Source organism: Scophthalmus maximus, chromosome 15 (assembly GCF_022379125.1).
Source record: "Scophthalmus maximus strain ysfricsl-2021 chromosome 15, ASM2237912v1, whole genome shotgun sequence".
NCBI lineage: Eukaryota > Metazoa > Chordata > Actinopteri > Pleuronectiformes > Scophthalmidae > Scophthalmus > Scophthalmus maximus.
In genome coordinates this window covers 21,386,828-21,413,738 of record NC_061529.1, presented here as the reverse complement: position 1 = coordinate 21,413,738, position 26,911 = coordinate 21,386,828, and the positions used below count along the sequence as shown (strand labels likewise).

The window sequence follows — 26,911 nt, the reverse complement described above, 5'->3', positions numbered from 1 at the left end:
AAGAATAATAACCAACAAATTTGAAAGTGTGTGTGTGGGGGGGCACAAATGGGATTTTTTGAAAAGTGTGTTTTTGGGGGGGGGCATTTCCCCCGTCCCCAATGGATATTGCGCCCTACAAGTCTGGACAACTGACAATAACCCCGTAGAGACTTTTAGACACCTACCATTATAACAAAGTTGATATTGTGTGACCCCAGTTGACTGTGGAGCCCGGTCAATGATCATGCCCTGGTGTGAATGAATATGTGTTTTATGCCACAAAGTGCCAAAAGTCTACATATGGACAACTAGTCCTTGTCCTGCTGCCTTGACAAAGTGTCCTGCTGAAGTTGGAGTCAAATTGGTACCAAATAGAGCAATGACTGATCACGCGCGCGCGCGCACACACACGCGCACGCACACGCGTCCTCCAGAGGTGCAGCAGAGCCCCGCGCACCACATTGTTTCTATGTACGTGCCGTCACAGTGCAGACAGAGGTTGTAAATATGGCGGCGGACGGGATGGTGCTCACCAACCACGACCATCAGACCCGAGTGGGGATCCTGACGGGTAAGCTGACCGGCGGCCCCAAACGTGACACGATGCCTCCGAACGTTGCACCTCTGCGCTGTTTTGCCGCGGGTCGCCCGCGCGCGTCGGTATCACGATACGAGCTGTCTCCGCTGCAGAGGCTAGCTAACGTTTTGGCCAGGATGCTAACCTCGCGCTAGCGCCCGCTGACAGGTCGGTGCAGATGTGGCCGTTTGCTCGTGGATCCACGTTATTTGCAATTCGGAGTCGGAGTGCGAGACGCACGCGTTCTAACATGGGAGCACTTGGCCGTCATTGTTCGGGGTTTGTAACTAAAGTAGCTCACACGACAGTGCAGCGAGATGTTTTATGTGGCGTCAAGCAGGAAAAGGAACGACCGGCGAGGACTTTCACAATTGGGGCGATATTCCCAGGGCGAGCGTGTGCTGCAATGGGTTTGATCCAAACTGCGCTTTTATTTTGAAAGGGGAGTCGGCGTTTTCCAATCCCCTTGGGCCGAATGCCGCAGGCTCGACGCGAGGGGGACGTTATATTCTCTAGCCTTGTGGCGTTAACCGAGCCTGTATCAGCTGCATTATTCATTTGCTCTTTGCAGAGCCGACACGTCGGCCGCTGTTCAGGGTGTTTTTAATTGACATCTATTCAATGGCTCCCTAAATAACCATTTCATTTCGGGCTCAGTGTTTTCGCGTTTTAATCCAAATACACGCACGAAAAGTACATGTTGTGAACCACGAGTCGTGCGTTCGGTTGCCCGTCAACGGCGAGAGGAAGTGCGCGGCTGCAGGCGGAGTCGCTGCTCCGATCGGCGCGGCGGACGCTCGTCTGCGCGAGTCGTGCAGAGGAGGACTGGGACCAGCGACGGTCGCCGGGGTCCGCGCTGTCTCCTCGCCGAGGGGGGAGGGGGAGGGGGGCGGGGGGGACGTGAGAGTAATGCCTAAGAAGGATGCGAGGCAGCAGCTGGACGGACGAGGAGTCCGCCGCGCTTCCAACGAGCTAGCATCGTGTCACGTCCACACACGACCTCAGACGGAGTGTGTGTGTGTGTGTGTGAGTGAGTGAGTGTGTGTGTGAGTGAGTGTGTGTGTGTGTGAGTGTGTGTGTGTGTGAGAGAGAGAGAGAGTGTGTGTGCGTGTGAGAGAGAGAGAGTGTGTGTGTGTGTGTGTGTGTGAGAGAGAGAGAGTGTGTGTGTGAGAGAGTGTGTGTGTGAGTGTGTGAGAGAGAGTGTGTGTGTGCGCGCGCGCGTGGTGGGCACGTGACGCCGTCCCGTTCTCCACATGTATCCTCGGTGAAGACATTTGATGTCGCGTTCAGGGTCAAATATGGATTTTCGGACATTCGACCAAAGTTCGCTTGAGCATTTGGAGCCGAAATGGGTTTCGATAAGGTGGAATAACATTGACATGCACAGTCACATAGACTCACGTTTGGCTTGGCATAGAGACTGGGAGACAGGGGGCGGGGCTAGTCCAAAGGCAAATCAAATTACCTTCCAGGAGGTTTAAAGCGCAGTAGTCAACACGTTACATCTTTGTTGAACATTCGTACACGCCCTGAGGAAGAACCACATTTGCTGTAAGCAGTAGCACATTTTTGCCAAAGCGATTCATTTAAAAAAAGAAAAGAAAAAAGAGATCTGCTTTTTGTAGGCAGTAAAGGATCACTATTATAACTTCCTGCAATAATTCCTGTTCTCAACAATATTGCGTGCAACGGTTCCCCTCACATTTTTCGATATGAAATGTAAAGTGTGTCACGTTCATGCCGTCGAGAGGCCTCCTCCTCTGTGACCTCAACTCCTCTCCTCCTCAGTCAGTGACAGCTGTTTCAAGAACCTGGCCGAGGACAGGAGCGGAGTCAACCTGAAAGACCTGGTCCACGATCCCTCGCTGTGAGATTACATTGCAGCACATCTATGGTGTTGCATGCACATGCTGACATATATACACATGCACACGCACGCATTCCTCTTACTGAATCTCTGTCACCCCTTGCAGGCTGGGAGGAGTCATAGCAGCCTACAAGATAGTTCCAGATGAGATCGATGAAATCAAGGTGCGTGTCTTTGATTTGAGCTCACTCTCGACCATATCACTCACCGACTCTATGAGACACACAACGGTTTGCTGTGGAAGAATTTGGGACGCTTTCCCACTGGCTCTCAAACACCTGTCATACTCGGCCAGCAAGATACAAGCTCTGGTGCAACAACGGCGGCAAAATTTCCCCTGCAAGTGTCTTGAATCTTTGCTTGTCTCGCTCATTTGTTTTACCAGAAGTATGCGTGCGACCATCTTTACATTTGCACGAGATTTTACTGTAGTTTTAGTAAAAATTTGTTGTCATTTGCTTTTTGTTTTAATCATCACCAAAAACTAAAGACATTTTTGTCAAGCATACAATTTTATTTGTTATGTTTACAGGTGTCTGTGTTGAGGTGTCATTGTCACTCTGCTCTGCTGTAGTTCAGACCGACTCTCCTCAGTAAATTATGTGTAACGGAACCCCTGTTTCTAATCTTATCTTGTACAGTAGTTCCCACTAACCCAGCATCACTGCAGCGCACTGTGCTGCAAGCCACTCAGAAGCTGGATTCACTCTCTTCCCTAAAACACTGTTCCTTGTCTCGGGTTTAATTCACAACATCGAATGGGATATTTCTTTAGTGAACACCAAGAGGTGCGTAGGTTGTTAGAATGAGATTCCTTTTGGTAATGACAGGAAAGCTAGTCGACTTGAGGTAGCGTTAAATGGGCAGGAAGCGATTATGGAGAAAGTTTTTTTCTCTCCTTGTTGTTGTTCTGATCTTACTGCTCTGGTCGGGACGCGAACCCGTGAGCTCCAAGAGTCCGACGCACTAACCACTAGGCCAAAGCCGCGGCATTGCACCACCTGCTAGAACGTCTCTTAAGGAGTCGACGAGTGATGTTTACAAACTGCACTCGCGATGTTGTGTGGTGCAGTCCGCACCATTTTTTCGTTTTTTCGATTTACAGAGCCAGGGCTGAGCTGCAAACCCTGGCACACACACAGAAGTGGCAGCTAACGGACGGTGTGTAGAAATTCAATGATTTTTGTGTATTGCTTTAAAATCGCTTCTTGCCCCTTTAACATAACATCCACATTAGATGGTGGATACCCAGCCTGAGCCCAAAGGAACCATAACCCATAAAAATGTTGACATGATCCTTGGGTTTGGATGGGATTTGATCATGTTGGCCAAATCATTGGCTATCTAGCTCAAGTCAATATAAAACAAGGCAGTCAGAGATGGCAGACTTCATCCTCATTCACGTAATGTTGCATATGGCATTTGTAGAATTATTTTTCATGACGTCGTCATCGAGTACATAGGGGGGCTATTGTACAAGGGCCTCTAAGAAAAATTCTGTCAAATTCTGTTTGCAATTTCCCAAGTTATGGTCATTTGAAATATTTTCATGAAACTTACTTACTGTGACCTTTAACCTTTAAAGGTCAAATGTGTTATATGACCTCCAAATTGACTCTAGCATTTGTCAAGTGGTTGATGGGTCACATGTAAATCAACTTTTGATAGATAGGTCAAACTTGATGAAAATTCCTGAACGTTGACCTCCTTTTTCTGCAAGAAGATGACATCATGGGTATATAATGTATTTTGGGGTATATTTGGCCCTGGTGACCTTGACCTTGGTGACCCAAAATAGATTTGCGTACAGACAGATAGTATGCACAGTAACTTGTATATCAAGTTTCATAAAGATCCGTCCACCCGTTCATGAGTTATAGTCTAATATTGTAGATATGGAGTCGTGTGGAAACACACGCAGACGCTCATAAACACAGACACCTAGAAGGATACTTCACTCACCCTCTGGGGATGAAGCTACAAACTCACTGCCTCAGCTTGCACTTAATGCGTTGGGCTCAGGTCTGAATGCCTGTCAGTTTGGGGTCAGAGTCATTTACTACTCTCTTGGACTTTGTTTGGGGTTCAGAAGAAACATGTGACCTGCGCTGCATTCTGATCCACATCAACAGCTGTTAATAATTTAGTTACATTTTTTTTTTCATAAATGCAGTGTGCTGTCTTGTGCTAACCCTGGATTGTAACTGAGCTGAGCTCACAGCACTGCAATTTAAGAAAACACATGCAAATACACAAAACTCAAGCAAATTAAGAAAACATCTTCATCAGTTTGACAACACATGCGCAGCATTAAGAAAAATGGAGTGTTTCCAGAGGACACTTCAAAATGACGCACACACGGCTGGACACGCTTGTTGTTGGCGCAAATTTTTTACCTTAATAGCGCTGTGAGTTGCATCACCTTTAAGTGTCATCTGGAAACGCATCCGGTTCGTTGCGGTCTACAGTATATGCAGCGGTTAAAGGGATAGTTCAGTGATGTTGAAGTGGGGTTGTATGAGTTACTTATGCATAGTTAATATGTTACCTTATGGAGATGGTGATCAGCACTGTCATTTAATGGAGTTTGGAGGAGAAGTGGAAGTAGCGAAAGTCACAGTCCCACTGTTGCAGAGGGGACCACCGAAAAACGTATTTTTCGGCCCATTTTTAAATGATTACCTAAGAAAAAAAATATCCGTTCAATTGTACGCTGAAGGATGTATTTTTTTAACTGCTTCAGTTTGCCGCCAGACAGCCGTTTAAATTTGCAATTTTTTTTCAAGGGTACTGCGGCCTTTTATTACTGCGCCAACTCGTGTCGGTGCAGAGAATCAGTGTATCATTCCGCAAATCAGCTGTTCATCTCAGAGCAACCGCGGCAGATATTTTTTCTTTTAGGTGACGTTTCAAAATGTGGTGAAAAAGACGTTTATCGGTGGTCCCCTCTGCAACAGTGGGACTTAGACTTACGCTACTTCCACTACTCCTCAAAACTTCGTAAAATGACAGCACTGATCACATCTAAATAAGGAAACATATAAACTATGCATAAGTAACTGATAAAACCCCACTTCAAAATCACTGAACTATCCCTTTAATGTGTTGTGTTGTTGTGTTTGCAGCCAATTTTCTAAATGCTCCGCATGCATTGTCAAATTGATGAAGACTTTTTCTTAATTTGCTTGCGTTTTGTGTATTTGCATGTGTTTTCTCAAGTTGCAGTGCTGTGAGCTCTCAGGGCCACCGTAGTTTAGTTCATGAAAATGTATCCTCCAAGAACTGACAATGTTGGACAATATTACTGACGGACACAACTTTGCAAGGTGTTTCTGTTTTTTTAAGGATTTATATTTTAGTAAGGTTTTCGCAATTTTAACATAAATTAAATAAACATGAATCACAAACATGAAAAAACTCTTAACTCTTTACAGAAAATAAATAAATCAATAGAAAATTAATAGAGTTATTTTAATAGGAGGTGCATACAATTTAATTATAATAAATTTAAAAAACTAAGACAAAGACCAAAAAAACAGAAGAAGACAGAAAACAAACAAACACTGAGGAAACACCATACACAACAGTGTATGGTTCTGCAGATGCATGCAGGTTGTTGAAAAAGACATATCAAAATATAGTCATTGGTCTGGTCAGTTGGCAAAAATTTTATACATTTCATCATAGTTCCTGTTTTCGGCTGGTTTATTTTTTGAGAAAAACAGGTGGCCCATTGACCATCTTTCCATCATCCTACACTTTCCTCAGTTCAGGGCCTGTGAATGCAGTGAGAACATGATCATGTTCTGATCATAACGGGGACATTTTCTCTCGATTTACTCAGCAGAACCTTAGAGCTGCTAGGGATTGACTGGTTTAAGGACACTTGAACAGGACATGTATTTGTCATCACTGGAATCTGAACCCAGATGTAACCCATAGTATGACATGAGAAGGATGCATGATATAGTTTTTTACTTGTGTTTTTTTTTTACGTGTGTACAGGAAACTCTTTTGGAGTGGTGCGATGAAGAGGAGCTGAATCTCATTCTGACTACTGGAGGAACTGGCTTTGCACCGCGAGATGTTACACCTGAGGTATCACACATACAAACACTGATGGCCAAAATTCAGTAAAAAAAAAAAAAGAATATGTTTGTACTGATCAAAAACAAAGCAAGTATTCTTGTTTTAGGAATATATTCTGAATCAAGACAAAAATCTTTTGGGCAACTAAATGCCTGGAATGTCTGAACCAACCGAGTCCTTGTGCTTGTGTTGTAGGCCACCAGAGAAGTGATCGAGCGAGAGGCCCCAGGTATGGCTCTGGCCATGCTGATGGGATCACTCAACGTAACACCGCTAGGCATGCTGTCCAGGTAAAGACTCAAGCTGTCAACCTCAAGAGCTGTGATACTTATGCTTCATTTGAACTAAATGAATGTTTGTGGTGTCCTCTTGTGGTGTCATCTGCTTCCCCCCTTGTTGTTTCAAGGCCGGTGTGTGGTATTCGTGGTAAAACTTTGATCATCAACCTGCCAGGGAGCAAGAAGGGCTCTCAGGTGCGATTCTTTGACTTTACTCACCGAGTTTACGCTGCACCTTGTTAGAATGGTTTACATCCTCACATATATATAATATATGTCCAAGTACAGTTGACTCAACAAAAAATGGCATTACATTTGGTGAAAAGCCGACACTGACTTACAATTTAGGACTTAAAATTTCCAAAGGGACTATATCTTGTGCAAAAGTCCCATTACTTGACAAAACAAGTGCTTTGTCCAAGCAGACAGACATAGTTAGCAAATCGCCATGTTAGTCTGGAGCCTTGTAATGATATAAATATGTTGTGATTTCAGTTTTGCTTGTCCCAAGTTGCTCGAAAATAAAATCAATCAGTGCAGCTCATCTACCGTTTACATTGATTAAAATACTCTTCCAATCCAGCTCCAGCACAGGTCAGGAAGTGAATATGTCTCATCAACCCCAAAGTGAATTCTTATTAGCTAGTTCAAAGCTAACTGTAACTGTTGAAAAGTTTTTTGGTGGTAGCATTTTCAAAATGGTCTCAGATAAAACTCTGCTGTTCTCTGCTGCAGGAGTGTTTTCAGTTCATCTTGCCCGCTCTGCCCCATGCCATCGACCTGCTGCGAGAGGCCACTGTCAGAATCAAATCCACACACGCCGCCTTGGAGCAGCTGCCCTCCCCTTCCTCTCTGCTGGCCAACACGCACACCAACGCTCACTCCAACATGCACACCATGGAGCGTGGCACCCAGTGCGAGGAAGAGGAAGATGAGGAGGAGGACCACAGTAGAGGCCACCATGTGCACAACCACCACCATCCCCAGCATGGCTCCTCCCACATCACCGCAGCAGACATCGCTGCCAAGGTAACCGGTCGACGGGACGCGAAAAGACCAGTGCTGCTGCTGAAAACTTGATAGATGAAACTTTAATGATCCCTGTGGGAAAATTGGGTCATTGCAACTGTGGGCTGCTGCACTATAAATACTGCGCTAGCGCAAGAGGCTAAAGCAGGTCTCTCCAAACTGAGAGCACAGATTACTAGGAATAAAAATTAAAATGTTACTGGTCTTAGATGAACTGAGGAAAGGTTGTGCTTGATGAAATATGACTCACATGACCACAGGGGTTAGCAGAGTGAGCAAGCTTTCCCACGTGCCTTTCGTCTGGACAAAATATTAATCCTGGCTCCTTAGCTCAATACACATTTATTATTCTGTTATATTATCCGCCAAGTTGTGAGGCCCGCTGCCTTCTCTGTATTCACACAAGGATGCAAGTTGAAGGGATCACAACAATGAAAAATTTTACTGTATTTCACCAACATGCACTTCTCAACTTCAGTCGTTTCTTTTCACTTCACAACTTAAAAGATCAACTTTTCCATTATTTTAGCATTATTGATTGGGTCTTGTGACAGTTGGCTTCTTCTTCTGGGCTTTTTCCCAATAGTTTAGGGCTCCATGATCTCACCATTACACCAAAAAGCTCTAAGATTATATATACAAGATAGTAAACATTAATATGGCAGCAACTAGAAAAACTAGTACACTGTTTATATATGTAAAGATATAGTGGAGCAGTAGCGGAGAAGGAAGTTACACTCCTTATTGTTTTCTAATGCTACTCGTTGAATATGTCAGAAATTAGTTTCAGAAACATACGTGTCTTATAAGGAACCAAGATTTATATTTTGTCCAGACACATAAAACCACTGGATGTATTCACAGCCAGTTTAAAGTATGAAATAGTAATTTAAAAAATAATTCTTCTTTAATTTTTTCTATATATCTGCAATCAATAAAAGCACCTTCCCATGAAAAAAATGTTTCAATGAAATAATTGGAATCCATTGATTTTTGATTGACTGGAAAACAGCAAGAATTAGAAGTCTCAGAGAGTAACTCAGAGTAACTCAGGGGCGCAGGATTAAAACTGGGAACATGTATTTTTCATGTCACCAGGCCTTTAAACCTGGTGTAAGTTGGGTCTTGTTTTAATGAAGATAACTTAGACAATCACTTGTTTGAGTCGTATGTGTTCACAGTTTAGATGACAGCGACAAGCGTCTCAAGGAGAAGCTGGTATTTCATTCAAATGTGAACTTTTTGTAACTTCTCACCATTTCATTTCATTCACCTGTCTGTCTTTGCCCACATGCATCTGTCTGTGTGTCTGTGTGTGTGTGTGTGTGTGTGTGTGTGTGTGTGTGTGTGTGTGTGTGTGTGTGTGTGTGTGTGTGTGTGTGTGTGTGTGTGTGTGTGTGTGTGTGTGTGTGTGTGTGTGTGTGTGTGTGTGTGTGTGTGTGTGTGTGTGTGTGTGTGTGCGCCCTGCATGTGTGTGTCCATCAGACCAGCCATGCTGTGGTCATGGCTAAGGGGAGTCCCTATCTGCCTGGTACCACACCCGCCCCACCCACTCATTACACGTGCTCCTGTACTCATGACCAGCAGGTGAGACACTCGCACACAAACCCATCCTCCTTGTGCCATTGGTCAGCTGATCGTGTCTGTCTGTAGCACACTGTTGGGCCCACACATGAATACGTTTTCAGATGCGAGGAACCATTTTCTTTACTCAAGAGCCTCCAACATATGAGTGTCTGATATTATCATTTCTGATGAGAGCATTATGGGTTACTGATGAAATTGAGATAGCTTGGTTTAATTATAATAACTTAGTTTTCACAAGACGTTAAATAATCTCTACATGCCCCGATTTACATTATATTTAGTACTTTTAAAGCAGCATTAAACCTATTTTTGTATTAATTAATGATTAGCCTGTAAAGTGAATTTGTAACGATGAACCCACAGATGACCCACGAAAATAATGAAACACCGAATACGAACATGTTTTTTTAATATATATATTTTTTTTTTACAATGTTTCATTTATTTTGCCATTTTTTTCACCATCGCATAAATTAAATAGCCTGAATTTGCCTTTTACTGCCTATTAAGGAGAAAATCAATTACAAAAGTACAATTTATAAATGTTAACTTAAAATGGAACCTTTTTTCTACATTCCAGCAAACATTACACCAGCAAAGCTCAATATAACTTAAAATAAATACATTTGTAAAACAAAATCAAATGAGGCGAGTTTCTCCATTAACCACCGCTGGTTTGCGGTGAATGTCGCGGGCAGGTCAGAAGCTCTTTTTGCGTCATTCTCCGACATTTTCTATGCTTCCACACTGCACCTCATTCCATGCTGGCAGCTTTTTGATCGCGTCATTCACTTATTCGGCCGAACACCAAAAGTGCATTTTCTTTTGCTGTTTTCGGCCGAATAATTTCAGTGGCCGAACATTCGGTGCATCCCTAATCAACTTCAATCTTTGTTGTTCCCCTGAGCTCAGCGGAGCTTCATCATCCCACAGATCATTGTTTCTGTTTTCACCACGCACATTTCAAGTGCTTCGTTCATTAGTCTCGTTCCAGCAACAGTAGGAAGCAGTTGACAGTGTTTACTGCTCTACATAGTCAGAGTTAGTGACTCGCTGCTGAGACTGGCAGATAAGAAGCCAGATATTTTTCTAAGGAGTTGATGGAGACCAAAGCAGAGCTACAAGCAGAGTGAATATTAGTCTTAAAATCACCAGATCACCAGAAACAAGACCCCAAATAAATGAATAATGTTTTTCTCAATGTCAGCTTGATGTGTGAAGAGGCAAGTTCATAAGTAAACCAAGACTTGTCTAAGAAATTGTACAGTAGGTTTAGGTCACTTAGGTACCATGCAGGTGCAGTGCAAAAGCTTGCTTTCAACACGTGTTGCCTTTATTCCTTCAATATTCTGACAGTTTTCCAAGGCATACCATATGTTTTTAGAACGATTTTCTACCTTCCATAGAGCCATTGTTTGCCCTACGATTAGAGAAATCAATTTGCAGAGACTGGAAACTTGCAGCAGATCACAGTGAACTCTTAAGCCCTGTTCACTTAGAATCCCGGAGTCCTGATTTGTTGTTTAGTAGCCGCAGAGCTTCTCTTGTTCCTAACTCCACACAAATGTTCCAGTTTATTTATGCAGTGTGTCTTTAATTCCAGTTCACATGACCCATGAAGAAAATCTCAGACAAACACACATTGTGAATATGCCAAACGTTGATGTGGTTTTTAAATCCTAAATCACATGAAGTCATTCTAACTGTGCTGCCACAACTACTTTAATAAACGGTATTATTCAATTACTAATAACTTGAACTGAAACGGTTAAAAACCCACTGCCTTGTACTGGAGTTGGAATGGATCACATTAGGTTGGTATTGTAAGGGCCAGCATTATACAAATTGCGCATATATTATGTCACCACTTATTAGTCAGAATACACTGTGGTCATAGAGCCCAGCCACCCACCACAAATATAGTGTTAAAGGCAAGTATACTTTTTATTTGTTATTTAATCTGTGCCGTCACTCTTACCTGAAGCATCAGCACCGTTGATCTTTTTCGAGAAACACGGAAGGTGCTGGTGTCCTTGTCGCCGTAACTTGTGGACATGTATGTAATATGTAACGTGTAAGCTCATAGAGCTTATTGGTTCCAAATCAGAGGTGAAATAAGTTGTATTCCAAAATTCCAAGTGTCATGGTAAGACGGCTGCAGCTGACAGTAAAACAACTGAAGAAATTTCTTTTAGCGGCATTAAGTGTGTGTGTGTGTGTGTGTGTGTGTGTGTGTGTGTGTGTGTGTGTGTGTGTGTGTGTGTGTGTGTGTGTGTGTGTGTGTGTGTGTGTGTGTGTGTGTGTGTGTGTGTGTGTGTGTGTGTGTGTGTGTGTGTGTGTGTGTGTGTGTGTGTGTGTGTGTGTGCTTGCGTGTGCGTAGATCCCGGACTCGATCACTTCTCGAGGCGTTCAGGTGCTTCCTCGAGATTCGGCCTCTTTAAGCTCCACCCCTTCCGAGTCACCACGGGCGACACAGGCGACCTCCCGCCTTTCCACCGCCTCGTGCCCGACACCCAAGGTACACACTAACTTTCACACATGCACACACAGAAATGGGCACTGACAAATCTGAACTCTTACAAATAAAACCAAAAACAAATTAGAACGAAAAGACAGTTCCTGCATGATTAGAGTTTCTGCTTATTTCATTTCTTTCTGTCTCTGTTTCCTCTTCTGTTGCTAAATTTATTTCCCAAACATTTGTTCATTTGCTCCCAATGTTGTGCATTAAATGTGACTCCCAAACATGTCTCAATTTGGCACTCAAGTTCATATAGCACCATAAAGTAGTCACACTTTGTAGCAGTTGGACGGTGTATTCCTCAATCTCAGTCGTGCCTGTGGGCCTCCTGCTCACAGTGCTGCATTACCGTTATTTAACAAATCAAAAGTCTTGGGACTTGTGTGGTGTTTGCAATTGAATGGGAGTGAATGGGACTGTGAGGTTTGGCAAAACTGAAATGTAAATATCTTCAGTTGTTGTACATCAAAATACAATTGTCCCAATTAATGAACGTCAAAGGGGTTTTTAATAGGAAAAACTGCACAAACTCAAATTACACTGGAATTGTCTTTTTTTTTAATTAATCTAACTCAGTTGCAGAAAAAACGCAGGTCTTTATTTGAAGTATATAATAGACGGGTTGTATTTCTACTTGTTTATGTTATCAGACTTTTTATAGAGAAGCCTCCCTCCTTTTTTCTGACCTGCTCCTGTTTTACTCTGCTACTCATGCTGTTTGTTGTAAATACAGGTTCAATACTTTGTCGGTGTTGTCTTAATAAAGTACATTTCCAGATCAACAGTCATGTCATACTCACCTCCACGCAATATGAAATGATTCTGATTCCGTTCATGCTCTGGGAATGTACTTAATACTGAAATTACTACACTGTACATAGACTTCTCCACTAGTGTCAACTGGCCTTATGTGTTTGACATTATTAGAATACTGACTTTATTTTAAGACAGTATTTTGGTATTTGTTGAGGTTAACATCTTTCATACTTGAATAAAGACAAGGTGACATGAATGAAATTATAAAATGCAGCAGCATGAGAATTGATGAACTTTTGCGTGAACAAATAAGAGAAATTGGAAAAGTAAAATTTCACCATAGGCTTTACAAAGTGCGTTAGGAACCTCCTTCATGGCAGAGATGGATAAAACACACTGACTGATATCTGTTGTGATTAAAGGACAGAATGGAGCTGATAGACCTGCACTCATTCCTGTTTCTATTAATCCTGTGTTGTACCGTGCAGTCAGGGACAAAGAGCTGGAATTCAGGTTATTCATGTTTCATGTGCTGTGTATGAGAAGCCTATCAACATGAAGATCTTTGCCAGACTGTCCTGCCATGAAGGAGAAATGAGCAAATACTTTTGCACCAAACTATGACCAAATGTAGAATATCTGTTTGTCTCTCTGCAGGTTCAGTCACGATGTGGCAGTAATGAGAACATTCTGAGAGCCAGTAAGTTGTGTGTGTGTGTGTGTGTGTGTGTGTGTGTGTGTGTGTGTGTGTGTGTGTGTGTGTGTGTGTGTGTGTGTGTGTGTGTGTGTGTGTGTGTGTGTGTGTGTGTGTGTGTGTGTGTGTGTGTGTGTGTGTGTGTGTGTGTGTGTGTGTGTGTGTGTGTGTGTCTCAAAGGGCTGTCCTCTAAAAGTCAATTACTTGAGACACCTCTTTGCAACTGCCAGCAAAACAGAGAAATGCATGAGCAACAATGTAGCAGAGTGTGAGCTAACACACTGAGTTATGTCTTGAAACGACCAAAGCACAAAACCAACTGTGAAGCCATCTATAGTAACAAAATCATTATTTGCTCACACCCATTCTCTTCAATCTGTGTGTGTGTGTGTGTGTGTGTGTGTGTGTGTGTGTAGGCCACAGTGCAGTGGACATCAGCAAAGTGGCACGTCGTCATCGCATGTCCCCGTTCCCATTGACGTCAATGGACAAAGCCTTCATCACTGTTCTGGAGATGACACCTATTCTGGGAATTGAAGTCATTAACTACAGAGGTGAGTCCTCCGATGTCGCCGGTCTTCTGTCTGGTGCTTATTCAAGGACCCAGAGGAAAATAAACACACACGAGCAGTCTGCAGCAGTTTGGTGCTCAAATGGTCAACTATACACACATTCAAGTCACTAGTGAGTGCATCTAATGAAATGTTTATTACAATCTGGTTAGTACAAAACTGAACTGGTTGGTGGCTGCTCTCTGCAGACGGTTTGGGTCGAGTGCTCGCTCAGGACATCTACGCCAAAGACAACCTTCCTCCGTTCCCCGCCTCCGTCAAAGATGGCTATGCGGTGCGAGGTGAGACCCTTTAATACGATGTCATATATTTTACACCCGGTAAACATTGCGTCAGAGACAAAAATATGAGGAAATACGGTTAAAACACATGCGTTCATCTATCCACTTGTGTTTGCTTACCTGCTGGCATTGAGGAAATGAAACCGTCGACTTGGCTGCAACTTCAATTGTCGTGGTTCAATTGGCATGATTAACTTGATTAACATCATTTTCATTGACCTGTAGCTGCTGACGGCCCAGGAGATCGCTTCATCATGGGAGAATCCCAGGCTGGACAACAGGTCAGCTCTAACACACTAACATCTAGCACCATGCATTTAGCAGCACAGCTACTCTCCTCGTCATTACCACTTGCTAATCTGACCACTACAACTCCCGTGAGTGACACTGCTGAATACACATTCAACCTTCACTAGTAGCAGCACTACTAGTAAGGATTCAAACAGCACTATTAGAAATATTATGGGCCCTATTTTAATGGTGCAAAGTGTTGGGTCTTGTACGCACAGACCATTTTTAGCTCTTTAGAGTAGAGTAGAGCTGAGTGAGGCGTGAATACAGATCAAACCAGTCACATGAATGGTGTCCTTGTTCGGAATCAGCTCAGGTGATCCCACTGGAGCTGGACAAGTGAAGAGGACGAAGCGTGAACGTGCAACACTGACTTTCCCAGACAGAGCTCATGTCTGCAGAGGGATTTAAAGTCTGTTTATGTCATTGCACCATATTTATGTTACCACACAGACACAAACACAGAGATTTTAGTATTAAAACATGCATCGTGTGTACTACATGTTAGGCCTGTCACGATAAGGTCTTTTAGTTGCACAATATATTGTCCCAGATATTATTGCGATAAACAATATTCTCGTCATTTTGAAGACCATTTTTTGATACCGAATCATGTGAGCTTGGTCTTTGCATCCTACACGATCAGGGTTGCTTGCTGAGAGATATGTTATCCAAAGTTTAGACTTGCCCAGACGAAACAAACAATTTGAAGACATGGTGTCTATAGAAAAATATTATTTAGAAGTCTAATATCCCTATTTTCTGACATTTAATAGACCAAACCATTAATTGATAAATCTGATGAGAGGATAGAGACAGGAAGACTTGCTGGACTTATGTCGTTGTCCCGGGAGTGAGCGAGGCGATTGAGTGAAGTTGAGGAAACTTACGAGAGCTAAAAGCACACGGTGAGGTTGAATGGTTGTAATGTTGTCGTGTGAGCTCCCGTCTCATAGCCTTCTTTCTGAGGAACGCTACAGCGCAGGCAGCCAGGAGGGACGACTTCTATGTATTTGTTATAAAAAATTCAAGTCGTAGTGTGTCTATTACCTTCATTTCACAATTCCTGTAACTATGTTATAAAAGCTACTGCTGACTTCAGGCCGTGATATGCGCTCATTATGTCACAGTTAAGGGGGTGTTGTTAGGCCGGACGCTAAGGGGAGCAGAGCTGTTGTGAGGTATTGCTTGAGTAATTCATTGCAAGAATCAAAAACGACACACTGTTGCTGCCATTGAAGACTGAGACGCACGCGATGAATGAATCCTGTTAATCAGACGTCTGCTGCAGAAACCGTCGCCACACGTGAGTCATATCTGACCGGTGGGGTTTGTACTCTGGTGCGCCTGTGGTTTCTTTGTAGCAGCCTGGTGTCATTTGCGCACGATTCAATCAGGGAACACAGAATGGTCAGCTGAGCACAACACTTCTCAAATGAAGGCCGCACATCTATCCCATATATCTGTCCTACTGCCTTCAGGGGGCTGAATGGGAGGAGGAAGCTATTCTACAGTGTAATTATAACTATACAGCTGTGGATAACAGCTGCCATAAGAATCGCCCACATTCATTAACCGACTCATTTCCTGACGGTCCTGCTGTAATCACGTTCATCTTTGCACAAGTCTGGAGTTGATTCATTTTGCCCTGAGATACATTCCTCTGCTTCAGCACTGTGTCGTTGCACTCCTCTGACAGCAAACGAGGCCACCTCAGGTTTCGTTAGTGACTCGACCTTTATTTCAGTTGGATTGCACTAGGGCTGCAATTTACGAATATTTTCATAATCAATTAATGTGATGATTATGTTATCCATTATACGTTTGGTCCATAAAATGTCATAAAATGGTGAAAATGCAGCTTGTGTTTTTTTCATAGAAACTACTTGAACCGATAATCGATGATCAAAAAAGTTGGCGATTAATTTAATAGTCGATTTCTAATCGATTAACTTTTGTAGCTCTAGATTGCACTGATCTCCCTTTGTCGCCAGCATTTTGTTGCTCATGTGTGTCACCTCTGATTCTATCATGACTTCTAGATGATTCTTATATTTTAGAAGCTAGATACAGAGGAGAAAGATACAGATTCCGTCAGTGATTATTGATATTGCCATAGTGCGAAAATTCAGTACCTCCAACCTCCAACATGTTTGCACATTTTCTTCCTCTGGTGAATCATGGGTACTACACAACGGTGAACTTCAAAGTGAAGAAAATACCAGCCTATAATAACTCTACTTAGGCCTGTTCTGATGATAAACTTATCGACTTATTGTACGTTTCATGAACTTGATCATATTTATTGACCTTGATAATAGCCAATGTGTTTGCATGCGTGTTCCAGCCAATTGTGCTCGCGACCCACCAGAACAATCAGGCTGGTGCTGGTGGCCCCCCCTACCCCCTGTGAGCGAGCGAGAGACAGAGACAGAAAAGAACAGCTGTCGTACACACTTTAGACAACAATGCTTTGTTTTAAATGACACTGCAACGTCACCGCACCTTGGGTGCGTAATTCAGTTCCGGTCTGATAAGATGTAGAAGCGGAGGTGTCAGATGTTTCTGTGCATCGTAGCTTTAGGATTAAATTGTGCTTTGCTTGCTTCATGAGTGTATTCTCAATTTAAGAGCCAATTGAATGTAAGGAAAATGATACATCCTGTGATGTATATCTATATATAATTTTTTTTTAAAGAAATTCTTCCCCTGAGCCGCTAGGCAGCTGTTGCGCAGCCAGAACACCCCAAACGTGACTCTCTCAAACACACTCATTAACATCCAATTTATTCTAAAAAACTATTCCCAGTCTAAAAAATGTTTTTGGATATTTTGGATATAGTATGTTTATTGTTTTTTTTCTCCACAACAACCTGCTGGACCCCAGAAGATATCTCTCTCAGCAGCGACACTAATCGTGACAGGCCTATACTGCAAGCTCACATGATTCAGTAGCAAAGAAATTGTCTTCAAATGAATATAAGGTTAACGCAATGATGTCTGGGACTATATCGTTATTGTGACAGGCCTAAATCTACTACAACCACAAAGACCTCCTGCGATCTATGACGATATCTACCACTAGTTCTACTTAACCACCATAGCTATTAATGTGACGACTGCTCCTCATTATCACACTTCTCATCAGTGCCCATGATTTACTGTGGCCTAGGCCCCATTGTGACTTCTGCCGTAAACGTACCCTAAATGAAATGCATTACATCCCAGTGAGCACTCGATAAACCGTCTTTCTTTGTGTGTATCTGCAGCCCACCCACACGGTGATGCCCGGTCAGGTGATGAGGGTGACTACCGGGGCTCCGATTCCATGTGGAGCTGATGCTGTGGTCCAAGTTGAAGATACGGAGCTGCTGAGGGAGTCTGAAGATGTAAATACACCACTCAGGATGTTATCTTGTACACCGGCTGCTGTTAGGATTTGTTGTGTTTGTGGAGATATTCACATTTTGTCTCTTACAGGGCACCGAGGAGTTGGAGGTGAGGATTATGGTCCAGGCCCGGCCAGGGCAGGACATCAGGTAAAAAAAAAAAAGGACTTTCAAAGCTGCATTTGAAAGCCACCCGTTATCTATGAGTATAACATGATTGTATGTGTGTGTACGCACAGGCCAATAGGTCACGACATTAGGCGAGGGGAGTGTGTGTTGTCCAAAGGAACACACATGGGCCCGTCAGAGATCGGCCTGCTGGCAACAGTGGGAGTGACCGAGGTCAGCGTGCACAAGTTTCCTGTGGTGGCTGTCATGTCCACTGGAAATGAGGTACGGATGAAAACACACGCAGAGGTTTATTTTAGTATTTGTACTCCAACTGAATCGAGATGCCAGTTGAATACATCTGTAATGTGTGTGTGTGTGTGTGTGTAGCTGTTGAATCCAGAGGACGACCTCCACCCAGGGAAGATCCGAGACTCTAACCGCTCCACTCTTCTGGCCACCATCCAGGAGCATGGATACCCGACCATCAACCTGGGCATCGTTGGAGACAAGTATGAGCTTTGCTCCGCCTCTTCCCTGTCCGAGCTTTTATTTTGACAAAGCACATGGTTTCAGGACACGTAGCTCTTACAGTTATTCAACCATTTACAGTTCTGGGCAATAACGTTTTGCCCAACATTCATTCTTAATCTTTGGATCCTAGAGATTTTTATGCCTCCATGCCGGTGACGGGTTGTCCGTCCGTTCGTTCCGCTCTCGTGAAAATCATATCCCAGGAATGTCCTCAAGGATGACCTGATCAGATTTGGTGCTCATAGGTCAAGGTCACTGTTACGCCGATCATAAGATTTCATACACCATTTTTTAACAAAATCTAACCCAAATGTCTACTAGGTTAAAAATGTTAAAGTGATGACAAAGGTCAAAGGTTGTGATTGTAGTTGTTGAATTCGCCCTCATTTCTAACCTGTTCACATACAATTCATTTAAAAGGCCTAAGTTGTAATTTAATATTGCACATCTATGAAGCTGGATGAATAAGGAGATACTTGGTTTTAAAATATATCAAAAATGGGTCAAAACTGAGAGGTCCTGACGTTTAGTCCCTAGCTTGGACCTCCCCCTAAAATGCCGTATCCTGGTAACTCCCCACATCTTTCAGATTTCTTGTCTCCAGTTCGCACCACAAGTTTTCCACCAGCAGTCGTAGTTGTAGTGTCGTTGTCGAGCTCAACCCAACACGACCCTGCTGACAGGACTGTGACGGCAACTCCTCCACCGCTCCAAAAAACATCACAGAGCTGAGTAGGATAAGTGGGTCAATGGGTTTGACGTGTCACACTTGTTTGTTTGCAGCCCCGACGACCTGCTTTCAGCTCTCCATGAGGGAATCAGTCGCGCCGACGTCATCATCACCTCAGGAGGAGTGTCCATGGGAGAGAAGGTACCTCCAACTTTATCACAACCCACCGCTTCTAACTAAATGAAGAATTCACCAACATGTTGACTAGATATTCTGATATTCAACAAGGAAGCAGCCAGATTGTCACCATTCACATTTATATGTACCTAATCCAAGTAAAATTTTTCGAAGTATCTCTGCATCCTTAGATGAATGGAAAACTCATATGATCGTATGACGTCATCACAACATCAGTATGAAGTCAGAAGATGATGTCATATAGTGTAGAATTGCATGAACGTTTGCAACCACTAAGATTTGAGACACAATCTTATTTAGATCAACATTCATTTTCATCTCCGTTGTGAAACCGGTTTGAGCGTGTCGTTTTGTGTCTGTGTGTCGGGCAGGACTACCTAAAGCAGGTGCTGAATATCGACCTTCATGCTCAGATCCACTTTGGACGAGTCTTTATGAAGCCAGGGTAAGACGGGGCAGGGGATAGAGTCTGGCAGGGGGAATATATGATTAGATATTCAAGCTTATTTTCTATTATGGACCCTTGGTGAGAGCATTAATCTCCCCCTGTTCATATGATTCATAATGTAGCTTTTTTTCTGCTGATTTCACTTTATATCCTTCCTTTATTCATTCTACTTCTATGACTACTGATGTTATTATTACTCCCACTTCTACTGCTCCAACTACGACACTTGTAGTACGACTACTGCCATGTCTTGTACTTCAGCTACTGCATTTCTCCTGCTGTCAGTAGTTCTACTACTATTACAGTACGTCCACAAGTAATGTCAATGCTGCTACTACAGTTACAACTAATGTCAGTTTGTTGTGTGCCCACTAGTATTACTATTCATACTACAACAGTTTTTTACACTTTTAATGATAATAATAAAATTCTAAATCTTTATTATTAATCCTTATTGCTCTCGATGGAACTATTATTTCTATAGCTACGTTTTTTTAATATGAAAGTATCATTTTATTGTGTTTAGTACTGTTCTTGCTACTTCAGTAAAAACAAATGATAATTATACTATTACAGTGTCACTACTAATGTAAGTAGTACTATGATGATGACGGTACTATTACACGATCAGAGCTACTAAAGGTAAAACGGTCCCCTGTGTTTCTGTCCTTCAGTCTTCCTACTACCTTTGCCACAGTTGACATTGATGGAGCACGGAAACTCATCTTTGCTCTGCCAGGTATGTCAGCAAGTGTGTATCTCTTTATTGTCCAGTCGCATTGGATCTGCTTTGATCAGCAAAGGACAAGATGCAGATTATGTTTACCTAGATGTGTTTTTAAAATTTCCTGCATGTGTTGGTTCAGCCATAATCCAAATATGTAAATCCAGAAGTTACATGACGCCTTACTGAAACTTTATTTTAAAAACAGATGAGGGGACATTCAAGTTTAAGGGTGTACAGGACTGTTTGCCTTTGTTTGGGCCACATTTCTTTAGTGTAACCTAATAAAACCAACGTCAGCTCAACACGTCTGTGAGGGTTGCATCTTAAATTTCATCGGCCAGAGCGACTTCTGCTGTTCGGGGTTGGTTCTGACAGAAAAACACGATGGAGCTTAACTGCGCCCAAACTTCCACAGTGACGTATTATAACTTGCTGCTCCTCGTCCTCTGTGTGTAAATTAGATTGGTCTATTGCAGAAATGTTGGGCTTAAAGTGATTCAAACCAAGTTTTGCTGTCAGTAGCTCTCGCATCCAACAAGAGTTTATTTGACTCACGCAGCCTCAGGCCCGGCCTGTGTTGTTGCCATTTTCCATCACGGACCCTTTGTCTCTTGATCATTATCTGGCACACGGTTAAATTCTGTTTATGTTTAATAGCATGTGATTCACAAAGAATTTAATGAAGGTCTTTGTTAACTTATTTTGACCTTAAGGGGACAAACACCAGTCTAGTCATCTTTCACATCCCTGGACACAAACTGAACTGCTCTTTACAGACAGAAGAAGTCAGTGCCTAACTTGGAACCTCAGATCTACTGCAGCGTTAATGGACATCAGGAAGTCACAGCAGCGCAGCCTAACATGTCAAGATGCAACCAGAGTGGGCTTTTATATAGACAACAAGAGGATCAGCTGTTTTGATGTGTGTAGCAGGGCTACAGAGTGACACTATACTGTCACCATTTGTGAAATATCTTTAACCTTAAGAATGTTTCCCCAGTGATACCGGCTCAAACTGCCTCTGAAATACACAGGGACAGTCTCAGTTACCTCTCCTCTCACCGTCCAGTCTCTATCTGACCACATCCACTAACTCGGCGTGTTTAATCTCTGAAGAGGCAGTGGAGTTTTGCTCAATTTGTGATAGTTTCCCGGTTTTGCTCCTCAGTAACCATGTGTTGTGTTGTTGTCAAGGTAACCCAGTGTCTGCAGTGGTGACATGTAACCTGTTTGTGATTCCTGCTCTGAGGAAGATGCAAGGCATTCTGGATCCTCGACCTACTATTATTAAAGCTCGGGTAAGACGCACACAGGCACACACACGCGGTTGTGAGGACCAGTCAAAATGTCCTCACAATGATGGTTTTGTACCAAAATTGGTCTTCGCCAAAGATAGGTACACACGCATACAATTACGAAACCATAATCTTGAATTGATAAGATATTACAGTGTGGAGACACCCTGTAGTGTCCACCTGGTGACTTTTTCCATTGAACCTTTGACTTTGCTGGTGGGAGGCACAAGAGGACGTGGGACTTCTCTATGGCAGATCATAGCATCACAACAACAACATACATTACTTAAATCCACAGTATGAAAGAATTTTATCACAGAACCCAACAGCTGTTCAAACCCTTTTAACAGTAACATGAAGGCTGGTGGTGCCTGGAACATGTTTGCCCACAGATGTGTGAACCAATGCAGACGTCTGTTTATGAAGTGTTACCATTTGGCAAACATCAGCATATTTGTGGCTGAAAGGATTGGGATTTTTTTATTGATATATTAATATTAATAGATTCTGTGTCTAAGCCGACTGACTTGGAATATGTAGTAACTGTTAAAGCAGCATGTAGATAGTTTGGGAAATGTGCGGATTTCCTTTCTTGGTGAGAGTTAGATGAGAAGGTTGATACTACTGTCGATGTAAAGTATATGCTTGTTTAAAATATTTCATATATAGTGTACAGACATGAGAACGGTATCATCTTCTCGTCACATTCTCAGGGAGAAATTACATTTCCTGTTAGCTATTCCTTAACATGTGTTTAACATGACATTAACTCAGTACCCTTTTTTTTTGTGTGTGTGTGTGTGTGTGTGTGTGTGTGTGTGTGTGTGTGTGTGTGTGTGTGTGTGTGTGTGTGTGTGTGTGTGTGTGTGTGTGTGTGTGTGTGTGTGTGTGTGTGTGTGTGTGTGTGTGTGTGTGTGTGTGTGTGTGTGTGTGTGTGTGTGTTTCAGCTTTCCTGTGATGTTAAACTGGATCCCAGACCAGAGTACCACCGCTGTATTCTCACCTGGCATCACCAGGAGCCACTGCCCTGGGCACAGAGCACAGGTATACACACACACACACGTACGTGTACTCTCAAGTCTCCATGAACTCTTCAAAGACGTGATTCAAGAGGATTGCCGACACGTCGAATCCTCTGACTAAATTTCTAGCAGGCTTAATATCAGCCTACCAGAGCACAGGACTATGGCGTAATCAGAGGTTTCTCCTGGTAAAGGTCGTGTTTTGTGTGTCATTTTTCCATTGTGTTTTTTGCAGACTTGCTTTTTGACCTCATAAGGTCGACAAGTCCCCAAAGTGTGACCGTGTAAACAGATTTTGGTCCCCACAGCATGAGTAATACCCAGACCACACACACAGACCCACACGTGACTCACGAGCATGATCTCCGGCCCTCCCTCCAGGCAACCAGGTGTCCAGCAGACTCATGTCCATGCGTAGCGCCAACGGCCTGCTGATGTTGCCTCCTAAAACGGAGCAGTATGTGGAGCTGCATAAAGGAGAGGTCGTGGACGTCATGGTGATCGGACGGCTATGATGCAGGTACATCACACATTTTCTACACTTGTATTCACCTGACCGAGTGTTTCCACCACACCCCACTGACACTCCTACAAACTGCTCTCATCCCCAGACTTCGATGTCACTCGCTACAGATTACCAGGGCAGTGCCAGGACTTCCTGTCTGGACAGGAAATGGACGGGGGCAGGAAGTGATGCATGTCTACCTGGTTGCCATTAGCTGTGATGTCATATGCAACAGCCAATTGGAGCCAGCGCAGGCTGAGTCCTCATTGGTCTGCTCTGAGGAGATCACTGTATTTCAATGGAGAAAAAAAAAAAGTGAAAACAAATATATAAAATATGAGATTTATTCTGTAATATTATTATTACTATCCTGATGATAATGATTATTAATATTCTTAATTAATATTCTATTTATTATTATTGATTGAATATTATCATCTTAGTAGTAATCATTCCCTCTTCTTTCCTGTTCATTTGCCTTGTGCTTTTCCCTGGTAGATATAGAGATGTAGACTTCCCCTTCCTTACTCCATTTCTCCTGAGCCCTTTGCCCTTTCTCTCCCCTCCTTTCTCTTCTTCTTCTTCTTCTTTTTTCTACTTCCGTCTCTGCTCTGGCGCCCTCTATCCAGATATAGAAACTCTGATAACCCTTCCCCGCAGTTATTACTACATCTGCTCCTAGAACACACTGACCCTGACATCAACATTGACAGACGTGTGAACGAAAAGGCTTATGAGGACATCTGTTAATGAAGCTGCTGGTATAGTTTGTGCCAGTACAGAAAAAAATACAACTTTTTTGCCAAAAGAGGGAGAAAAAAAAATGCAAGGATGCTTTGTATTTGTTTTTTTATAATTTGTTTTTTTGTCCAGATACAACACTTTGAGACCATACTGAGACACATCATGTCTCATCATGAGTCTCAGTGAAAAGCCATGAGACTCTTGTCAGTGGGTGATTGGCTGAGCTTTAAGGCGGCAGGGTGAGGCAGGACACTGGAATTCTCTGCTCCAACATCAAATCTGAAAAAAATCATGACAATAAGGTACACAACACAACCCTAACCCTAACCCTCACTCCAAAGTGCTGTTTGATTTACACGTGTTTACACCACAATACTACATTACAAAATTGAAATACTAAGTATTTGGTAAATATGCTTTTTTGGAATTCCTTTTTAAAACTATTAAAAGATGAGGCGGACTTTTTTTTTCTCTATTTTTCATGTGGTCGCGAAATCCCACGAAAAGTCTAAAATCCACATTGTGTCAGTGACTGTCGCTCTCTATGTTCTGACTCCGAGTTGTTTCCTACTGAAGGGAAAAGTTAAATTCCCTTTCTTCCTGAGAGATGAGGAGATGGACCCCCCATGTGTCTGTTAAATATAAAACTACAACAAGCCGACTAGACTCCATACAATTGGAATGTAGCCGGGGTTTAGCAAACGTTACTCCAGTATGAGTTAACCTGCACCTTTATGTTTGGTGCTATAATTGAGTATTTCTGGCAACGAGAAGGCGTGTGCGGAATGGAGCCGAAGCAAATGTGTGTGTGCGCGTGTTTGTCTTCGTCTTCATTACAGTGAAGAAATGTGTCACCTAGTGCAACGCGTGGCTCCTGGCGCTTGCAAATACGACGTGTGGGACTTTAGATGCCACAGACGTGAACACGTTCTTTGTCGGTTTTGGCCTTTTCATGGGATTTGGTAACGCCAAGGAAAATGTAGAGTATTACCATTCTCTCGGTGGCCAAAGAGTACAATACTTAGTTGAGAGCGAGTTTCAAAGGCAGGCTTTGTTTCTCGGCCAATAGGGAGCCTCCACCCTTTTCCCCGCTTTATCCTGTAAACCACACGAACGTGGATTGAAGAAGTCGAACGAGCGGTGACGTGATATATTCCTAACTCAGAGAAACTCTGACGTGACATCGCTCGATAAGCAGGGTGTCGCATTCAGGTGCTCATAAACTGTACAACTAGTGTATTTCTACCATGACAGTGTTAAGGTGCTTGTTGAAGTCAAAATTATCGGTGCAGTTCAAGGCTGTAAATCAAACGACATCATTTGACTGCTTCTCTCTCTCTCTCTCTCTCTCTCTCTCTCTCTCTCTCTCTCTCAATGTACTGTAAGTAGTCCGAGCAACACGGAGACATCTAGAAAACCTTGTGTGATGCTTAGCCCATGACGAGATCTTATTTTATTCAAACAGAACAGTAGACCCGCGGTATCCTGCTGATCAAACACCAACCTCCAATTGTTTACCAATGAACAAGGAACATTCAAATGCATCATATGCAGTCACCAGTGCACCATACCTCACCCCATCCGGTTCCTCTAATTCTTCCTATCAGCGTGATCAGTGCCAAACAAACCCACATGGTCAAAGGTCTAATGCTGCATTCAGGTCATATTGGAATAAAGGTCCAGAGCTGTGACACGTATTTGAATTGAGCGGTACTTTACAGCTCCAACCTGACGTAGTTGTGTTTTTTCTTGATGTCAGATCTTCCTGCTGATTGTCTTGTTACAGTTACCCCAAAGAAACATGAGGTGAATATTATTGGTCGAAGCTCGTATCTACTGTCTTTCCTCTATGACCAGAATGCTGCATCAGTCGGTTTCCCTGACCTTTGACCCCTCTCCTCATAGGCTGACACAGTCTTTCTCCGCCTCTCCCTCCATTCCTCCCTCTCCTCATATCCCTCTCATCCTCCCCACTTTCTTCACATTTGCACGCCCATCAAGGGGGTGGGGTAGGGGCGTGTCTTTCTCTTTGGGCAGGATCGGTTCCAGGTGTGAGACCGGGGTGCAGTATCTAGGCGTGGCTTCTGCTCTGTCGAAATGCTCCATTCATGCCAGTTCTTGATGCGATTATTGGTGCGCAAGACAAGTTTTCAGAGTCCAGCCTCTGGTACCAACGCTGTCTTCTCATTTACTCCTCTGGCCCAGATGTCAGAAACTTCCCAGTTACCTCAAATGCACCATACATCTATCAGTGGCTCATGCTGCGTTCACGTCACCGAATACAAATTGTGAAAACAGGAGGACATTTGTTTTGAAACAGGCATTTATTCACTGGAAGGCCCACATCCAAATTAAATTTTTAAAATAAGCACTGAATTGAAACGCCACCTTTTACGCTATTCCACATTCGGCAGCTCATATTTACGGTACGACCACGATGACGTGAACACAGCATCAGAGCGTGTCCTGGCACCTGCCCAAGGAGGACCAGTCAAACCCAGATAGATTAATTTGAGTAAGAAGAAGCAGGTTATTGTTAAACTGCCTTTGTACTGAGTGATTCGTAACACTGGACTGAACTCAGTGTCACACTGCACATACTATTAACTATGACCAGCACTTGTAATGAAGCAATGACACAGCATTCTACTACTACTACTGTATAAATATGATGAAGAGGATGTTTTTTTCTGTAATATTATTGAAACTGAAGATGAATTAATAAAAATAATCCTGATTATTCTGTA

The 26,911-nt window shown here is 43.0% G+C and overlaps 1 protein-coding gene across 2 annotated transcripts; it reads left to right on the top strand.

The window, feature by feature from the left end:
• The first annotated feature begins 405 nt into the window (after positions 1–405).
• On the top strand, positions 406–26,911 carry LOC118285643 (gephyrin). 2 transcript variants are annotated; one of them, XM_035609383.2, is made up of 24 exons: positions 406–553; positions 2,348–2,426; positions 2,533–2,590; positions 6,432–6,524; positions 6,711–6,805; positions 6,922–6,988; positions 7,529–7,822; positions 9,308–9,409; positions 11,790–11,927; positions 13,344–13,386; positions 13,797–13,934; positions 14,141–14,233; positions 14,459–14,514; positions 17,794–17,913; positions 18,005–18,063; positions 18,153–18,306; positions 18,412–18,533; positions 19,339–19,426; positions 19,795–19,868; positions 20,546–20,610; positions 21,793–21,896; positions 22,841–22,937; positions 23,297–23,435; positions 23,527–26,911. In XM_035609383.2, exons 1-23 carry the CDS (start codon positions 490–492, stop codon positions 23,428–23,430), a joined length of 2,337 nt encoding a protein of 778 aa, XP_035465276.1. In that variant the 5' UTR covers positions 406–489; the 3' UTR covers positions 23,431–23,435; positions 23,527–26,911. The 2 variants fall into 2 exon arrangements, with proteins under 2 accessions (XP_035465276.1, XP_035465277.1); XM_035609384.2 differs by lacking the exon at positions 9,308–9,409.